The 21,078-nt window shown below is 38.7% G+C and overlaps 1 protein-coding gene across 9 annotated transcripts in view; it reads left to right on the top strand.

The window, feature by feature from the left end:
- Positions 1-20,740, top strand: part of IGF1 (insulin like growth factor 1) — a 76,977-nt gene extending 56,237 nt beyond the window's left edge. For 3 of the 9 annotated variants that reach the window (XM_008256719.5, XM_008256720.5, XM_070051262.2), the window contains exon 4: positions 14,512-20,740. In XM_008256719.5, the coding sequence (XP_008254941.1) occupies positions 14,512-14,571 (60 nt within the window). In that variant the 3' untranslated portion in view covers positions 14,572-20,740. Of the gene's footprint in view, positions 1-142; positions 4,455-14,511 lie in introns of those variants that run through there. The other 6 variants (XM_008256716.5, XM_008256717.5, XM_070051261.2 and 3 more) reach the window with 3 other exon arrangements.
- The last annotated feature ends 338 nt before the right edge of the window (positions 20,741-21,078 follow it).

The raw sequence follows: 21,078 nt of genomic DNA, 5'->3' as shown, positions 1-21,078 counted from the left end.
AGGCCTAGACCCCTTCCAGTGCCATTCCTGTCTCTCATGTCATATGGAGCCTGAGCATTCTGGGATGATTCAAAGTCTTTGCCTTCGGGAACACCACAGGAACCACCTTTTCTCAATGCAATTATTTTTGTGATGTTTACAGTATCAGCCTCCATCTACCAACAAGAAAATGAAGTCTCAGAGGAGAAGGAAAGGTGGGCCAAAGAAACACCCAGGAGGGGAAGAGAAAGAGGGGAAAGAAGCAAGTCAGCAGATCAGAGGAAAGAAGAAAGAGCAGAGAAGGGAGACTGGAGCTAGAAACTGAACACAGAGGCAAAAAAGGAAACTGGAGGAGAGAAGGACTAAGCAGACAGAGGCAAGGATGATAAGAGAGGAGCGAGCAGAGAGCAGTAAAGCAAAGCAGGAAATGAAGACAAGTAGGCCTGGTGGAGCTAGATAGTACACTGAAAGAAATGAAAGTAACCTGTTACTCAATGGGACTAACAAATGTGGGGAAAATTAAAAAGAAAAATCTAATACCTAAGAAAATCCAAAGAAAGACAGTAGCAAAAATGAAAAGCAAAAATAAATAAAAACTATAATAGACATACTCTTTCTCCCATCCTTCCCAAGATACAATTAAAGAATTCAGATTAATTTTAATATTTAAATGCACTTTAAAATTTTGTTTGAATCTGTAATGGAAGAATCGTCCATGTCAATATATGTTCAGAGTTAACTATTAGCCCAAAATTCTCAGCAAGACTGAATTGTGTCATAGAATTTCCCAGATTTCCTTTCCTGCAATGTCATTGGGGGCTGCATTTCTGAGTCAAGTCCAAGGTTTAGGCCAGAGGGCATCCAGTATTTGCCGAAAGGCCTGTCACACAACATTTCAGAGAAGGTTACTGAACTCCTCTCCAACCCCAACTCTTTGGAATCAGATATAAAAGATGTATAAGTTTGCTAGGGCTGCCATAACAAAGCACCACAGACAGTGAATTAAACCACAGACATTAATTTGCTCACAACTTCTGGAGGCTGGATGTCCTAAACTCAGGAATCAACCCCTCCAAGGCCAACAGGAAGGATCTGTCCCAAGCCCCCTCCTCTGTTTATAAATGGCCTCCTTCTCCCCCGCCCCCACTCCTCTCCCTTTCCTTCTCTTTCATGCATATCTTTGTATCCAAACATCCTCCTTGTATAAGAATGCTAGTCAGATTGATTCAGGCCCCACCCTAATGACCTCATTATAACTGGATTACCTCCATAAAGACCTTACACTACAGTCATGTTTTGAGTTACTGGGGGTTGGGACTTTAACATATGAGTTTGGGGGAAAGGGACCACAATTCAGCCCATAACAGAAGACTTCTGATGTCTGATAGTACCTTTTTATTGCGTCTCCTAGAAATTCCCTCTATCACTCCACCACCCCACATACACAGAGATCTAGATTTTTAGATGTGAAATCCTGAGTCTGAAGTTTTGCTCCATAACAAAACTAGAACCATGATATGTTAGAGCTGGAAGAGATATCATAAAGCATTGCATATAATCCCTTCATTTAAAGACAAAGACACTGAGACCCAGAAATGAGTAAAGACATACTTGGGTTCTTGGCTGCTCTTCTGGCCACCAGACAATAGCACATAATCAAAGTAGGTCAACTAAGAAAGAATTCCAAAATGAAGAGAGGGGGAATAAATGGGCCCTTGAAGCTTCCATTAGTTTAATATTATTACACCAGAAGGAAGGCAGTGAATGATTGAGAGTAAATTACTGGATTTCCATGAGGATAAAAAAAAAAAAAAACTAAATAGAATCACAAAATTCAAGTCTTAGAAACCTTCTCCTCCCATCACCTTTATTTATTTAATCAGTGGGATTAAGGTCCTCATAGATAATAAGGAAAAGTCTCAAGATCATCCAAATCATGGATTATAATAACTGAGAAAAGATGCAAGATAAAAGTACTCAGCCAATCAATGCTTGAGGTGAGAAGATGGCAAATCCAAAAGTGAAGCACTTCATCCAAGTAGCCTACCTAGAAGACATGGTGTTAAAGAAAAGTCTTTTCTGCCTGGTCATTCATGCACCTGCCATTGTTTCCACATCAGGATCACCCTTCCTTCATGATTCACTGAAAACCCAGCATCCTTTGAATATAATGGAGATGGCTGAGGCTCATGAGATCCAGAAGTAAAAGATCAAATCATAATCACATCAGAACCCTCGATGAGAGCCAAACCACTGCTCCTGTGGTTGCAAAGTGGATCCTGGATTATGAGAACAGAAAGACAAAAGCCAGGCTGTTAGCTGAACCCTTCTTGTCAGCTACCTTTTTCAGGAGAGGCTGAGTTCTCATGAGAAGACATCTATGCTTTGGGGCCAGACACAGGCCAATACCTGCTGTAGCCATCACCATGGAGTAGCCTGTAAACAGATGACTCTTCAAGGAACCACAGTTCAGCACAAGAATTAAGAATTTGTGTCTGGTAAAAGGATTGGGAAAACTGTAATTATACCAAACTCCATTCAAGAGATAAAGCAAAAATGAAGGAAGGAAAGAAAGGAAGGAAGGAAGGTAGGCAGGCAGGCAGACAAGAGAATGTTAAGGAATGCGTAACTTCCATGCTGTGCATTAGAACACACTTCTTTCTGGAAGTTGTTTTGTCAAGTCTAATGCCAATGCGTTGAATACCTATAAGACATTACTGAATAATATGAAATAAGGAAACAGGAAGAATCTATTATTGTCTTTCCATCTCTTCCTTTCTAGTACCAATATTCAAGCCCCTAGAGATTCGTGGCATATAATGACAGATGGGTAGGTAGGTAGATGGATTAAATGAAATGGTATAGGCAGAAGAATAATTGTAGAAAGATATTAACATTTGCATAGCTGGGATTGATTTCTCTCATCTTAATTAGGATAATGAGAATGTTTTCCTGAAGTAAATTGAGTATTAAATCATGTAAAATTTCAATGCTTCAACTTCAACTGTTTGTCTTGGGGAAAATTGATGATTGTATATAAAAGTAATTGGAATAGATATGGAATTATGCTGAAATAACATTCCTGAGAAAATAGTTGTAATTGAGCAACTACAATGTACAGACCTCTGTACCAGGTATGAAGGAGAGTTACGATCATTGGAGAGGCAGAAAAATGTAGTTGATAAGAGCCCTGAAAGCTTTTGCACTGACTGCCTGAGTTCAAATCCTGGATTTCTCACTTACTGTGTGTCTTTGGACAAGTACATGTTACCTGTGCCTCAGTTTCATCATAAAATTGAATTTATAGTGATAACATGAGTTAATGTATATGCATGCTTGTGTGTATGTGGTGCTTATAAGGGTGCCTGGCACAAAGTAAGCACTATTAAAGTTTTACTAAGAATATTTTACCAACTCTTGAAAATTAGAGCCATATGAAAAAGAAATCAGTTTTCTGAGGTTAAAGCAGATGTCATATCACTACAAGCTTAGAGCCTATGCTTGCCAATATTTTTTGTTGCTGTTGTAGTGGAGTTTCAAGTATAGGATAGGAGAAGAAGAGAGCTGGATGACCTAAGACCCCTTCCAATCCAGGAACCCCTGGTTCTGTCAATAATTCCAGAGTGACTGATAGGTTAGCTCTCCCAGGTGAAGCTCTATTAACTTTTACTTCAGGGTCATACAGTGAACTTTGAGAAAACCACCATTTTTCTCAACCAGTTAAAATCAAATGTAATATGTGTTTTCATTTCATGGTGCCTGGGGAAAATTTAATTGTAGCATGAACTCCAGCTCTTCTAGTTTTAAGTGAAATTGCCAAAATAAATAGAAATGTGGAATATTTCCGGGCTCACACAGCTTCCGGGACATTTCAGTTTCTAGGGCTGCTGATCCAGTGCCTTTCAGAAGCATTTGATCTTTCAAATGTCTCTTGAAAACAAATAAAACCTCATATAGCTTCGAATGTGTGTACTGTTAGGATGTAAGGGTGGAAAAGGATACATAAAATGAGCTCCCAAAAGGCACTGATCATCTCTCTCCCCACCAACCCAGAAATAATGTATGCTTAGGTACTAAATTTTGCTGTTTCTTTGGTCCTAAAAGTCCAGTATTATGCATGGGGGAAGATGAGGTCTATTCTCGCTACTTGCCTATGTGAAAGGAACAGGGATTTTTTTTTTTTTTTTTGCAATATTTAGGAGATAACATGGAGTTGACTTTTGATCAAAGGGCAAAGTTGATAGTCTGAAGTCAAAGTGGAAGCCTTTGGTGGCAATGAAAAGATTAGTAGTTTCAAATGAAGCGGAATATCTTTTTATGAAGTTCAGAATATCACCCTAGAATTCCTCAACTGAAATATAGGGTCCTCAAAACTTTTATAGAAAATGCAAATTGTGAAAAAAAAACCTGTGTTTGGATTTCAAAAAGTATTTGCAACAAAATAAATTGATCTTTGCATTCTGTCTTTACATAAACTTTCTGCCACATTCATATGTCTGCTTTGATGCTTAAAATCCAGTTAGTAATTCCATTGACCTAATCAAGTCTAGTTTGGAGATTTTAAAAGATCTTTTATTTAATACTTTCTTTTTTCTCAAGTTAATGTGCTATTAATACAGAGAACAGATTCAATATTAGTTATCAATTGTTGATACATATACTTCTATGAACATAATCATGTTCCTTTACTCCCTGATTTATTTATTTATTTACTTGAAAGAGAGAGAGAAGGAAAAGCACTCCCATCTACTGGTTCACTTACCAAATGGGCTGGGCCAGGCAGGAGCCAGGAGCCAGGAGCCAGGAATCCCATATTGGGATTATTCAGGAGAAACCAAAGGATTCCTTTGTCTTCTCAAAGGCCCAAGTTCCAGTCCTGAATTAAATGTTACTGGGGAAATAAAGCAAACATTTTCAGAGGGGCAAGAAGAACTTAGTTTTCCTTCCATTGTGCCTTCTCAGGATCCAGGGCTTACTCACTTCCCATCTGATTTACAGAGAGGAACTCTCTGGATCCTTCTCATCTACAGATCCCAGTAACTTTCCCATAGGACCAATTAGCAACTCTAGAAATTTCCAGGTCTAACTCATGACCCATTACAACCAAGGGTCAGTGCATCCATCCCATCTTTCTTCCATCATTCCTGTCCCTACTTCGATTAGAGATTGGGATTATTGACAAAAGCAAATCACTTGCCTCCTCCACCACTATCCCCTTTCTTAACCTCTATCTTTCTGTATTTGCTTTGGCATGTGGCTTCATTCCCATTGGGTCACATAAAGTAACATATTTATTTGAGCAGGCACACGTTATTATCACTCTGGTGGGGGGCGGGGGGAGATGGCACTGACAATGTCTCCTTTGGTTCCTTTAACCAGCATGGTCAAAATTTCCATAAGAAGATGGGATGTTAAGGGCAAGATGTAGGAAAGGCTGGGCATGACAGCAATTCTTATCTCTAGTAAAATAGCCCCAAAGTTCCCAGCGAGAAACCCAGATATTTTACATCAAACCCAAACTGGTCAAGTAACCCAAGAGTCCACGATGGGATTCATATGCCAAAAGCTTGAATAGAATTCTGTGTAAAATCTACAAAGGCTCTCATGGAGCTTTCTGTCAAGCCAACACTAAGAGGTCAAGTAATTAAGGACCAACCAGTCCTGCCATCTGTGAAAATGTGATGTGCTATTTTCACAGTTGTAGATAACAATTATGGCAAGACAAAAATCTGACATAATTAGGAGTCAGACTGTGGCAGGTTGAGCACTGGGTAAGGATTCCTAGTCAGTTGACAATTGTTCATTGGATACGTACAACCTTTATTTCACGCCACAAGTTTGTGGCATGTCTGAACAGTGCATGAGGCATTGCAGGAATAGAAGAAATTTATTAAATCAATAAATGCATAGCATCATTATTGTTATTTTGTCAGTATTGGTTGACCAAGGTCACTATTGAGTGCTGTGCAGCATCTGTATAAATAATGTTTGTTTCCTTCTTCAAAAGAATGCTAGGATGGAGGTAGAGGTGCTTTTGGCACAATATAACAGTTCTGATTTTTAAAACTGTATGCACACATGAACTTGCTCCACTTTCTGTCTTGGAAAAGCACTGGCTGGCACCTTGCATGTTTACTTTTATATGCTGAGGCTCCCATCAACCTCAAACAGATGCAAATCACTTCAACTTGTCATAGTGTTATTTTGTTCATCCTAAAAGTTCAAGTAAGCCTTCCAAACTTCCAAAATGTCTCTCAATTCAGTGAGGAGAAAAATTTCGAACACAGAGTTTGAATGTTCTGCCCAGATTTGTCACACACACAAAGAATGAATAGAAGAGAGCAACACCCTTTCCTACTAACCCTGTGAACTCATCACTATTGCACTGAAATAACACCAGAAACCTTGGGCCTCCCATCTCCCAAGGACACTGTAATATAAATTACAGCACACACTAGTCTAAGTAATTCTAGCATCAGTAGATGTCAGATGGAACAATGCAATTTCGGAGGCTTAAGAGAAAAAGAATAAATGCAGTTTTTATGTAAGAATGTGCTGAATTTTTAGTACATATCAGTGAAATTACTAGAATCTGGTGTTTCACTTTTTTAAATACCACAACAGTTGAACCTTTCAGCAGTCCTCAAATCAATTCCCTTTGGGACAGATACTGCACTTAAACCCTTTTTAATTTAAAAATATAATAAAACAGCTAACTAAATAAGCTGCCCATAAAAATCAATAGTCTAAGCAGCCCTGAATTCTAACATGTTTTACAACATCCTTGAAGATTACAGAAAACAATATGAACGTCTCTTGGCAGCAAAGGAATGTACCCTTCAGTATTTGTTTCTTTTGTTTTCTCCAGGATCTTAATTTGGTGGTAGTTTATTACATCACAGGCAGAAATAGTTGAAATAGAGCCAGGTGATATCTTTTAAAGAGTAAGAAAGTTGCTAAATCAGGAAAATCTTGGAATAGTGATGGGATGAATATGTTCCCTGATTCCTGGGGATTCCTAAGGGTGCATCAGTTACTAGAAACAAAGAGCTCTACTTCTATTCCTGCACTCGAGGGAATGCTAAAAAACCCAACAAGTAGTGACTGTCTCTCCAAACTCGGCCACAGAAGGGACAACACTCTAGCACAAGAAGTGTTCTGACAACAGTAACTATTTTAAATAAATAAATAAAGATAATAGCCAATATTTATTAGGCAGATACCCTGTAGTAAGGGTTATAACAAATCACCTCACTAAGGTAATCACCACCATAAGCCTATAGGTAAACACTATAATCATACCTATTGTACAGATTAAAAAAAAAAAAAAAACTCAAGCTGAGAAAGGCTAAATATCTTGTTCTGACAAGTGGCCAGGTCAGAATCTAAACTTGAGGTGGACACCAGTGTGTTCACTATTCCCTGAACCCCCTCCTGCACTTCTTAGTTGATGCTTACTACACCATAGGCTAACACTTGGAAGTTCCAAGACAGGAGGGTGCTATTTGTCCTTGTACAGAATGCAAGAAGAAGTAGGGGGCCTGCCTAAAATACTTGCTGTTGACCTGAACTCTAGTTCATCACTACTGCAAGAAATTTAAATCAATTTAACAAGCATTTCCTGATTTTCAACTTTGCTCAAAGCACCCCAGTTGGGTCTGGGGAGTGATGAAAACATGCTACCTACCCTCAAGGGATTACCTTTTAGTGAGGAGACATGCAGAATTTACTCTCCAGTACATCAAGACTCTAACAAACATAGATGCAGAAAGGACTCTGACGGCACATAAACCAAAACAGATTCACATTGCTGACAATCAAGTGCACAAAATGTGTCTAACTCAAGAGCTGTGGAAACAGTATGCACTCTTAAACATACCTATAGATATCTCCCTTATGCCAGCTACATGTGCAAAGGTTATCACATTCAATCAGAAGAACGCCATGAGGTAGGTGGTGTTACCCTACCCTTTCATTTTTACAGAAGAAGAAACAGTGTAGTGATTGTCAAAGGTCACACAACTCCTGTGGGAGATAAGGTACTGGAATACATACCAGATGTGTAAACACAGGTCCTCCAAGAAATAGAAGATGAGATGAGATTAAATTAGCAAAGGCTTCATCAGAGGGGGGACTGCCTGTGTGAAAGGAAATAGGGGCCGGCGCCACGGCTCAATAGGCTAATCCTCTGCCTAGCGACGCTGGCACACCGGGTTCTAGTCCCGGTTGCCCATCTTCCAGGCCAGCTCTCTGCTGTGGCCCGGGAGTGCAGTGGAGGATGGCCCAAGTGCTTGGGCCCTGCATCCCACGGGAGACCAGGAGAAGCACCTGGCTCCTGCCTTTGGATCAGCGCGGTGCACTGGCCGCAGTGCACCGGCCACGGCGGCCATTGGAGGGTGAACCAACAGCAAAAGGAAGACCTTTCTCTCTCTCTCTCTCTCTCTCTCTCTCTCTCACTGTCTACTCTGCCTGTGGAAAAAAAAAAAAAAAGGAAATAGTTCATGGTCCCTGAGCCCTTTCCTAACAGTCAGATTGCAAGTCTGAGCCAAGTGAAGGAGAGAGGGAGAGAAGGTTGGGCAGAAATGTTCTAGACTGCTAAGGAAAGTTGAGTAAAGCTACCAGGGAGTCTTTGAGCTGAAATTGGCCAATAAAGGAATTCTGGGTCTTCCAGGAATGGGTCTGCTTGGTATCCCCATCATATTCAGTCATTGGCTTGTACTAGTTGGCCAGCCATCTTGGGCCAGTCCACCAAAGCCAAAGGACAGAGTCATACGGGAGGAGGGAAGGCAGAGCAGGGAGTCACTCCTACATGAGACTGGACAGACCAACAGTGTGTAACATCACTTCAAACCTTTCACCCTTTGTTACAGATGCAGACATACATGTAGGGAATACAGACCTCTCCAAATGTGCATTTTGTCCTCTGGTTTTAAGTCACATCCCAAAGTGCTGAGAAGATTGCGTGACATTCACTCTCTTTGGCTCCCAGAGATGAGAGGCTGACCCAATTCTCCTGGAATTTGAACCTATGATTCCCTGAAGTAAAGAGATATCAAAATTGATACTAAGACATCTAAATCATTCTGTACAATTTCACATGTCTGCAGGCCAAACCAGCAAAATAGCTACAGCACATCTTTTTTAAGAGGCTAAGAGCTGCTATCTGGGCCATTTCTCCAATCATCTGCTGCTCTTTTTCCCGCATCTTGCCCTTTTTGGGAGAGAGTCAATGCTAAATTTAGCACTTTATACTATACAATAGGCTGCTAATATTCCGTGCTGAACAGTATTTTCCCAGTAGTTTTATTGGGTGCCAGGCTTTTCCTAGACTTTATATCATACAATGCTTAACTTGTTTGGAGTGGGTGGAGATGGAAACACAGTCTATTGAAAACATCACCGCTTCCTCCCTGAATTTAAAGAGCCTATTATCATCTTTCTTTTAGTTTCAAACTCCTGAGCAAAATCTCAAAAAATCGGTCAAAGAGAAAAGAAGGGGTTATAATATCCAAGAGGGTAGCTTTTGCTAATTGAATGCTGTGCTACTAAACCTCTATAAATGATCATACACAAAGCACTCAGCTCACAAAGGGAGGGCACCTCCACGTTTAGAGACTTCTACCCACAAGGAACTGTCTTACCCTCTAAACCAGCATCTACCACCCATTGGGATTATGGATAACTCATGACATTATCCACTATTGCTACTGGAAATAGATTTGGGCTCTCAAGCACCCAATGTTGTTTTATCCCTTGAGAAAGCATTATAGCAGAGTGGCTAACTGATGAGTTCTGGAGTCAGAAGGAATTGGCACAAATCCCAACAATTGTCACATCTTCACTGTAAAAAATTCTGCAAGTTGTTTACTCTTTCTAAGCTTTAGATCTCTTAAAATTCAAATGGTGAGTACACTAGTATCAGACCCTAAAAGAACAGTGAGGTTTAAATAAAAAATAGATGCAATTGATCATGCATATAGTCCACAGCACATAGTAAGGGTTGAAGCATTGGGAAGTGTTGTTTTTGCAGTCCCAGGTCTATCAAGAAATTCCTATGTGACCTCAAGCACATCACTAAGTCCTATTGAGCCTTAGCTTGTAAATGGGACTGATGTCTGTGGATGGCATCACCTCACAAATCATAAAGACTCAGATTATTCTTCAAGTGGGAACTCACCTGAAATGTTAAGCAAGCTTATTTTTTTTGTTATTAACCTTCAGTGAACTTAATCAAAATGTTGGTAAATAGATTTCCAGAGGAAAGCTTGGACAGGACAAGTATCAGGAAATAATAAAAGAATGCAAATGGCCTCTTCTGGGTCTTTTCCTATCTTCCTGAATATCTGGTTATACGCATGCATACAAAACATGTAATAACGTATGTCACAAATTAAGCCCTTCCCAGACTTATTCCCTAATGAGTTCTTTAATTCTTCCTTCGGAAGGAAACATTTCTTAAATCCCAGTGAACTGGACCAACATTTTTTTGAATACTCTTACCTTCTCTGGTGTCAATAGGAAAGAGTATTTACTCACTACTGTTTTCCTTTCAAAAAACTGTCTAGTTGCATACTAGAAACAGCTTCAGCTGGTTTGTTTGTCTTGGACAGGCTGTTGAAGTGAAAAGTTTTTGCTTGGCTGAATGTGGGACAGTTTCATAACCCTTCAAGAAGTGCATTGAAGGTGGGTGCCAGCTCTGACTCTGACGACGGCTGCTTCTAACGCGCCTCTGCTTGCCACCCATTGTCAAGGGTGGCAGTGTAATTAAGACAATGAGCAAAGCAACAGATGTAACTGAGACCAAGTCCCTGAGTGCTTTTGTTTTGTCACTGCCATTGTCTGTAACAAAGAAGTGACATGTGAGAGCCTGGGAAGAGAGCCAAATGCAAACCAGACAACATCCCAGCTGGTCTTGAATGGCCTCAGCTGTACGTGTGTGTGCATGGGAACCATGCTACTTGGAGCAGTGTCGGCTCCACTCAAGTGAGTTTCAGCCATGGCCCTGCTGTGATGCTGAGACAGACCCAGAAGAAATAGACCAGAGGATAGCTCTGCCAAGACCTTACACTTTATACCTTCTGCTCCAAGAGAAAAGAAATAAGCTCTCTGTTGGGAGACAGCAGATAAAATCTACATGGTCAGCCAATCTGACCTCGGTTCTTTTTGCTACAGCCCTCATGAACTTGAAGATGAAACATAGACAGTAACTGAATGTCTTCTTCTAGAAATTTTAAAGTACTTCAGCTTCAGTGGAAAACTAAAGATTAAACACCTTGTGAGGCTTCCTTTTCATTTGTTGCCATTTCATTCTTGAACATTTTGGGAAGTTTGAGCATTCTAGATTCTTAAAAATCTTTCTTTATCCCAGTATGCCCCTTAAGCAGGGGGAAAAAAAGGTAAAATTCAAGTCCGTGTGTTTCTCTACCTGCCAGTTGATTTGGTCAGCAATTTGGCAGAGAGGTAGTATCCTAATAAAGGTTGTTGTAGAACTTTGCTGAGCCATATCCCATCATCAGTTTCCAAGGAGAATCCAACAATATTTCATGGAGTTTGGAAACAATACTGATCCTACTCTCTGATCCCATATGCCTTTCTTCACTTTTTCTAGAGGAATATTATAAGAAAGCAGAATGAGACGGAGGATTAGGAACACAAGTTTACTGGTGGCTTAGTGGTAAATGCACAGCAATAAATACATATTAACTGCACTTGTTGCATTTGCAAGTTAATTTGTGTGCTATTTCAGGGAGAAGGATTTTCACCAGATGGCATTTCAAAATATTCTATACAGATGCCCACTTTCTTTTGACCAGGACATGTTTGCAGTGGTCACTGAGCTAGGTATTTTAATACATGTTTTTACACAGTGATGCCATCTTCTTTCTAGTAGGTCATTAAAGGATATTGACCATCAATTCACAAAGGGCTAGCTACCTTTCATGAAGGACTTGGAGAGAAGTTTAATGTTCCAGGCAGAGCTGAAAAACATCACCAGATCTCTAAGGGTCTGGGACCATAAGCATTATTTCCAAGAAGTGGTAGTTGATTTTTCCCCATTTAGATTAGTATTAAATCTACTAACTCTGGGTCTTAGATATGAGTAATCAAAGGTCTCTACATATATAATAATTTTATGCCTTGGAGGGGGATGGCCATTACCTTAGCCAGAGGAACAGTTGGGAGATGCCACCCATCATAGTGAGAGCTCTCGTTTTGATCTTAATAAAAACATGTTTTAGGAATAGGGATACTTATTCCATGAACCTCATTATATACAAATAATTGTCCATTATGTCCTCATATAGAAGGCCTTTTGGCTAGAGGTAAACCCACATAAATAAATACCTTAAATGTATTCCTGTAAATGCGATTTTCTCCTCAGTTTTATTTCATATCTCCTTATATTCTAGATACTTTACTATTTAAATGTATACAAAGTGGCCGGCACCGCAGCTCACTAGGCTAATCCTCCACCTGCGGCACTGGCACTCCAGGTTCTAGTCCAGGTTGGTGCTCCAGTTCTGTCCCGGTTGCTCCTCTTCCAGTCCAGCTCTCTGCTGTGGCCTGGGAAGGCAGTGGAGGATGGCCCAAGTCCCTGGGCCCTGTACCTGCATGGGAGACCAGGAGGAAGCACCTGGCTCCTGGCTTGATCGGCATAGCTCCGGCTGTGGTGGCCATTTGGGGTTGAACCAACGGAAAAGGAAGACCTTTCTCTCTATCTTTCTCTCTCTCACTAACTCTGCCTGCCAAAAAAAAATGTATACAAAGCTAAAATAATTATAGGAAAAGTATAATAACTTAGTTTTACATGTCATGAGGAGATCTTTCAGTTTCATTCATTCATTTAATTCATTCTAAAGAAATTTATTGAACACCTGAAATAACCCTGGCACTGTTCTAAACATTGAGACTTCAACCTTCAATGGACAGATAGGCATCTGCTCTCACAGGAGCTCTGTTCTGAACAAAACTCAATATTCCAAACAACAGCATTGTTTGTTGATGAGTGAATGGAACATCAGTGCAGGGAACCCAGAATTTTTAGTCCTGGAATGGTTAATGCCCAATAAAGTTGACATAATAAGAAGAGGAGGAAAAATGAGCAAATAACCCTAGCAGCTACTGCTACTACTAACACTGAGTATGCAGTGCTTACCATGTGCCAAGCCTATTGATGTGCTCTCTTATATATTAGCCCTTTCATGTTTTTTAAAACTATTTATTTATTTATTTGAAAGAGTTACACACAGAGAAAAAGAGAGGCAGAGAGAGAAAGAGAAAGAGAGTTCTTCCATCCGCTGGTTCACTCCCCAGTTGGCCGCAATGGCTGGAGCTGTGTTGATCTGAAACCAGGAGCCAGGAGCTTCCTCCAGGTCTCCCACTTGGGTGCAGAGGCCCAAGGACTTGGGCCATCTTCCACTGCTTTCCCAGGCCATGGCAGAGAGCTTGATCAGAACTGGAGCAGCCAGGTCTTGAACCATTGCCCATATGGGATGCCAGCACTGCATGCAGTGGCTTATACTACTATGCCACAGCACCAGCCCCTAACCCTTTCATTTTTAATCCTATAAGGTAGATACTATTATTATTCCATTTATGCATGAAGAAACTAAGATACAAGAGATCATCACCTGCACAAATGTATATAGCTAGAAAATGGATGAGTGAGGATTGAGCTCAGCTCAGGATGTCTGTGATTTTACAGACTCTAAATCAATGACTAAACTTCCTGATCTTCTACTTCTAAAACTCTGCCTCTTCCCGGGGGAAGCAAAGATGAAAAATTAAAAAAAAAAAATCAAAACAGAACAATCTAAGATAAAACAGCAGAGGCTGATCCCAGAATCTGATTCATTCTTTTTCTTACTAGGAAAAGATGCTACAGGCCAGAAGGCTGGATGTTGTAATGTCCCCTTCCTATCAATTAAGCTGTGGCAGAGGCAGATGGGAAGAAGTGCATCTTTGTGTGATTATAAAGCAATCTGTGGTATCCACGCCAGGGGTACATGCAAGTAGCCTGAGTGAGGTTCTGCCAAGTATTAACTAAAGCCCTATCCACCTGTATATATCTTTCTCAGAAAAACCAAAGCCCAGGGATCTCTTTTAGGTTGACTGGTGAATCATAAGATATGAAAGGTTGAGCCCTAATGTTAGAAATGGATGGATTTAGTTACATAGAAGGAATAGCACTATTTTGTAGCACAATAGGATGGTTACAGTTTATAACATTTTATAATACATTCTATAAAGATCAAGAAGAGAGGGATTCAAAGGTTCCCAATACACACACACACACACACACACACACATGCAGTATTTGAGGGGGGACTCGCTAATTACCCTGACTTGATCATGGCATATTGTATGCATGTGTTGACTAATCACACTGTACCCCATGAGTGCACTCAATTACTATGGATCACTTAAAAATAAAACTACATTTTAATAATTAAAAAATAAAGCTTTTTAAAGAAACAGATCAGTATATAAAACCTCATTGATTTCATGTCACTCTTTCTCCTTTATCTACAGGAAGTACATTTGAAGAACACAAGTAGAGGGAGTGCAGGAAACAAGAACTACAGGATGTAGGAAGACCCTTCTGAGGAGTGAAGAAGGACAGGCCACCGCAGGACCCTTTGCTCTGCGCGAGTTACCTGTGAAACATTGGAATACCGGCCAAAAAATAAGTTTGATGACATTTCAAAGATGGGCATTTCCCCCAATGAAATACACAAGTAAACATTCCAATATTGTCTATAGGCGTGATTGTTCAAAGCTTTGCACCTTGCAAAAATGGTCCTGGAGTTGGTAGATTGCTGTTGATCCTTTATCAATAATGTTCTATAGAGAATACATATATATCTTAGTCCCTGCCTCTCAAGAGCCACAAATGCATGGGTGTCGTAGAGATCCAGTTGCACTAAATTTCTCTCTGAATCTTGGCTGCTGGAGCTATTCATTCAGCAACCTTGTCTAAGTGGTTTATGAATTGTTTTCTTATTTGCACTTCTCTCTATACAACACAGGCTGTGTGTTTATGGTGTTTAATAGTCGTCTTCATCTATCTCCACCACCCCTTTCATAATGTTTTTATTTGCCAAATTTGGCCTCCTCAAAAGCAGCAGCAAAGTAGCACACCGATTCTTAACCTGCAAGATTCAACCTGTGGCATTTGTACCAAATATAAGTTGGATGCATTTATTTTAGGCACAAAGCTTTATTTTTCCACATCATGCTAAAAGCTTCAAGCAGATCATTGTGACTTTGAGGCCAATCATTTTTAGGCTTATGTTTTAAACATAGAAAGTCTCGTAAACTCTCAATGGTTCCCTCGAATGATGAGTTAGAGTGCAACCTGATTAGTCACTTCTTTTTATTTTTTTCCATATAGAGCACTATGTAAATTTAGTATATCAATAATACAGGATATATCAAACAGTATGTAAAACTCTGTTTTTTAGTACAATGGTGCTATTTTGTAGTTTGTTATATGAAAGAGTCTGGCCAAAACGGTAAAAGGTGAAAGCAAAACAAAAGGGAAAACCTGGAGCCAAAGATAACACAAGGAGGAAGGGAAGGAAAAGTCCATCCATTTGGGAAAGAAGGCAAAAGGGTTCCCCCCACCCCCAATTATGCTTTTCAAAAATCCGCTGATGCAAATTTGCTTGGCGAGACCAGAGAGGAAGCCGTGGAATGGAAAAAGCAGAAGGCCAGGAGTTTTAACAGACCTGGTTTCTTTATCTAACCGAAGAAACAAACATCTGTCAGCTCTGCCACGGACTCACCACTGTGTGACCTTGGGCAAGTCACTTCACCTCTCTGTGCCTCAGTTTCCTCATCTGCAAAATGGGGGCAATACGTCATCTACCTACCTCAAAGGGGTGGTATGAGGATGCAAAAGCTGAAGCTTCAGACTTTTACCTGGTGTTGCTTTGAGGGGATAAAATCAGAGCCCTTGCTTGAGTTTCTAGGATGCAGGAATTCTTTAAACCCATTCACAGCCTACCTAGAGACTAATTAACCAAACATTTCTGACAGCCCAATTCTTGTCAGTGAAACCACCCCACTGCTAGTTGTTGACAGCTCACAGTTCACTCTCTTTTAAAATGCTTTTAAAAATAAGTTAGAACCATTTGATTTTGAATTCTACATTCGGATTTGTGAATATACAAATACATGAAGATGAGAATGGAAGAGAAAAATGGGAGAAACCAACAGGATTCCTACCAGTGAGGTGGTTCTTGGTTACTCCAACTGTTAGCACTCATGGAATCTTCCAGACAGTTGCTATCTATCTAGTAATACCTCTTTTAGTGTTGTAAGTGACATTCTATTCATTCTAAAAATCAGTTTTTCCTTCTTTTTAGGCAAGCAAAGAAAATGGTCCAAGATTTAAAATATTGAAAGCTACTTTCTTACATGAACTTTACTCTTTGGTTGTATCCACATAACTTTAACAAAAAATTTTGTTGTCGTTGAAATGTGCTGACCAGAGTTACTAACTGAGAAGCAAAATTTCCTTCTCCTCTCCTATTGGTTTAGAAAGGTAGTCCCTAGCTCTGCGTGGATATGTCTTATGCACTGATAATGGGTGTCAAGAAAATCCAAAGGGTGAGGATGGCCCAGGACGGCCTAAAAATGTTATCCATGTACGGATCAAGATTTTGTTAGAACAGAATTACCTAGCATTCAGATCTTTTTACTGGTCTTAGAATTTCTTGGTGAAAAGCATCCAGGTATGATTATTTCATGCAAATTTTAGCATCTATGTTCTTGGAAAGTATATATGAAAAACAAACAAATAACACCTTTGGTTTTCTACTCTGTGGTTCAGAGACCAGGAAAAAAGAAATGATTTTCAGGATCTCTACTGAATGACAAAAAAGAGGCCCTCGTTTGTGCACCAGTCTTGTTCAGTCAAGCAGCACTGAAATCTCAGTCCACTGAGTTATTTGAATCGAGCACCCTGGGCCTGCTGACCAGTGTGTTCATCATCATGGACTAATGCCAAAGAAACTACATCATTTTCACCCTCTGCTTGTTTGGCAGATACATGTATCCAATGGAATAAGATGCTGTCCCACTTTCCCCATAAAGACACTTTTGGTTTTTATTTCTTGTTCCCAGTATATACCTTCTAAAACAATTTATTCCCAACCAAACTTTGCAGTCAGTCTTCTGCAGATTTATGAGTTCCCTGACAATTCTACAAGTGTCTATGATATATTGTACTCAATTAACTGTCAAAAACTCCCCCAAATGAGGAAAGCTCAAATAGGTGATGCTATGGGATCCTTCTTAACTTTTTCCCAACACATAATCCTCTCCAACTGGATCACAAATCAAATAATTAAAAATTCAGTAATTATACCAGCCCATAATTATTTCCATGTAAATTAATAGTAGAGGAAAAATTGATATGAACTCTGAAAGTCAACTGACCACTATATAATGAAGCAAAGTGACCTGGGATTGACAGAAGTGAGCATTTAAAATTTCTCAACCCAAAACTAAGTAAGTTCTGCTTTAGAATTATGTTGGTTTAAATTTTAGAATGGGAAAATTGCAAGGCGGTTATAAAAAGACTCTAAATATTGCGAAGGATGAGCTTTCCATTTAAAGCTTAGTTTCAATGTAATTACAACTACTCAATACTTAGGTCAAATTTCTGTTCCCACTTTCACAAGTAGTATAAAGTATTGTTTGAATATTAAGATGAGGCACCTCCTCTGAAAAGGTTAATGCTTCTCTTCACTAGAAAGTACTCTTCTAGGGGTAAAGAAAAACTCTCAATACCTACCCTACACACACACACACACACACACACACATTCTAAGAAGAAATCACTTCCTTGAAAATCTTATTAAAAACAAAAGAGCCTGGCCTCCCTTGAGAATCCATCCCCTCCTTGGAATGTCAATGTTTGTGTAGATGAAACCATCCCATGCATGTGGTTCCAGGGTTTCTGTTACTAGTTTATGCACTTGGGAAACTGCTTAGAATGGAAGATGTAGCACATTTTGCTTTCCCATTTATTGTTTGGCCAGCTATGCCAATGTGGTGCTATTGTTTCTTTAAGAAAGTACTTGACTAAAAAAAAAAGAAAAAAAGAAAAAAAAGAAAGCATAGACATATTTTTTTAAAGTATGAAAACAACAATTCTATAGATAGAGGGCTTAATAAAATAGCATTAGGTCTAGCCACCACCACCTTTCAACGTTTTATCACTCACAAGTAGTGTACTGTTCACCAAATTGTGAGTTTGGGGGTAGAGGGGCAGAAGATGGAAATTTGTAAAAGTTAGAAGGCTCCATTATTTTGTTGCCTCTCCAACTCAGCAAAGTAGCAATATATGATCCAATTGGAACACATTGATCAAGAGCATGGAGTATAAATGGGGGAAAAAAAAACTTCTAGTCAAATGGCAGAACTAAACAGATGATTAAGTTGTTATTGATTGTGTATGTGTGTATGTGTGTGTGCGCGCGCTCTCTGCTTTAAAACAGATATTCAGCAAGTGAAGAAAATTAAAACAAAGAGAAGAACATACAAAGATTCATCTACTAGAAGCAGCTTCTGCCACATCCTACTTGGGTACTCTTTAGTGTTCACTGGTTTGTAGAACATGTTCTCCCTTCACCCAAACATCTCAAAGAGCAGTAGCTCTCCTATAAAGCAATCACTGATCTCATTGGGAAATCTTGGAAAGTATTTCCTTATGAGGTGGGAGTTATCTACTGAAAAAGAGAGAGAATTTATGAGAAATTGTTGAAAGAGATGGCTAACAATCTGTGAAGATTTTTTGTTTTCTGTTTTTGGTTTCTTTTTTTACCTTATACAGTCTTTATGAAATCTTAATGTTCAAAATGACTTGGTCCTTTTCTTCTATGTTCATATTGGAAGGAGGTATAGTAAGTTAAACCCATTTAGATTCTTTAACCTATAGGCTAGATAGAAATATATGTTTGACTTGTTGAATCAGACTATTTAAAATGTTTTGCTATTTTTAATCATAAAAGATTGCACTAATTTATTATAGCAGAATCTGTTTGGCTCTCCTTATAAGAAAGACTATTCCCACTGAAATCACTTGGGCTTTCCCATTAATGTTTTCAAAAGATGAATCTGACCTATGCTATGGCATCATTTATTTTAAAACAGAATTGTGAGCCTTTGTGCCCCTCCCTGCAATGAACATGAAATCTCAGATTTGAGGGGGAAAACCAAAAGGAAATTTTCATTGATTCTTTGTTATTGTTTTTGTTTTCAATGCTAGTATTTAATCCTATAGTACATATTTGCTTATTGCTATTTTAATATTCTATAAGACTTTCCTGTTAGATATTAGAAACTGATACATAGATATCATTTTTGTGTGATTTCTATTTTAAAAAAAAAAAAAAGGAGACAAAAAGACTGACTGAAGCTTTAACTATGTATGGTACAAGATAAAGATATCAACTTAAATAATCAAGTCCTGACTGGAACAATCCTTTTCTTTCTTTTTTTTCTTTTTTTCTTTTTTCTTTTTTCTTTTTTTTAATTTTTAAGGAAACCTCTCATAGCTAAGACAGAGGCCCAGGGAATTTTTGAAACTGTCTTTATTACTCCTCCCAGTCCTTGTTTTTTTAGTGTCTGCCTCAGATTTTTGTAGAGGGCTGTCTAAGCTGAAACCCTAAAATTAAAGGAACCTCTTTATAAAAACATGTATTTCACACCATTGCCTCTTAATGGATGATGACACTGATCTTGGGCATGGTCCCTCTCCTTCCCCATTTGTCAACAGTCATTGATATCATCTTCCAAGGGGAAACAAAAACATTTTTTAATTTAAAAAAATGAAAGAACACAAAAATACAAATGTTATTGCCCAACTGAAACACAAGCTAAGATGGAAATAAAGTTTTTCCTACTTACATCCCAGGCTGAATCACCTATCACCTTCAGAATGACCTTTCACAACCCTTAGAATTTGCTTTAAAACACAAACTTGCCCGGACTCCAAAGGAAATAGTACTCATTTTCTTTTGCCCAAAGTGCACTGATACAAAGTAGAAAAAAAATAGAACTCTGTGATCCCTTCCAAGCTATCACTGACCCCACTCACCCACTCATAACAAGATTGCTTCTCTTAATCCTTTAATCTGATTTTGTTTGGATATTTATCTTGTACCTGCTGCTAAACACACTACAGGAGGGACTCTGAAGCTTCAGTGTCTACTCGTGTTTCTTATTTGTGTTTATGTATCATTAAATGTCTATTCAAAATATCAACAACTTTCAAACATCATGCAGCTTATAATCAGTTTACACAAAAGTTCCAAATTCTGTGTCAGATCTCTTTTTACTAAGAGAGTTGATGAACTATGAGAATTGGGATTACATCATGTAGTTTGCTTCATGTATTTTTATCACACTCGTAGGTCAAGAGTGATAAACTTACAGCCACTGAATTAATTTTCCCTGCTACTTTGAAACCAGAAAATGATAGGTCATTCATTATATACATTTTAGCTCAAAAGCATATTTTTATTAAATTAATTCTGATTGTATTTGAAATTATTATTCATTCATTTATGGCAGAGGAATATCAATCTTAATGACTTCTAAAAATGTAACTAACTGAATCATTATCTTACATTTACTGTTTAATAAGCATATTTTGAAAATGTATGGCTAGAGTGTCATAATAAAATGGTATATCTTTCTTTAGTAAGTACATTAAAATTAATCATATTTGATTAACTGGTTCTTTGGATAATGTTGGTGTAATGTGTCATTTATTTAGAATTTCACTATTGTATAGTGCTTTCATTCATTAGAGTCATTGCAACAAAGTATACCCATAAAAATAAAAACAATCATATACCATAATGGAGGTATCTTAAGGAATTTATAGATATTTAAAAATAAATGTTTCAAAGGACTTGTACAAACAAGGTACAGGTAAGAAATGTATGAATTATATATGCATTGAGAATAAAGCAATCTTAAGTAACCAAGCCCACTCACTGTAACCCAGCAGTGTGTTATAATCCTTGACACAAAGCCTTCGGGAAAAGATTTTCATGTCAAAAGATCCAATCATATCATAAA

The sequence above is a fragment of the Oryctolagus cuniculus genome, chromosome 11 (genome assembly GCF_051225735.1).
Source record: "Oryctolagus cuniculus isolate XC-2025 breed Fujian yellow rabbit chromosome 11, ASM5122573v1, whole genome shotgun sequence".
Lineage (NCBI taxonomy): Eukaryota > Metazoa > Chordata > Mammalia > Lagomorpha > Leporidae > Oryctolagus > Oryctolagus cuniculus.
The sequence above is the reverse complement of the archived record's forward strand: the minus strand, read 5'-3'. Positions and strand labels throughout refer to the sequence as shown.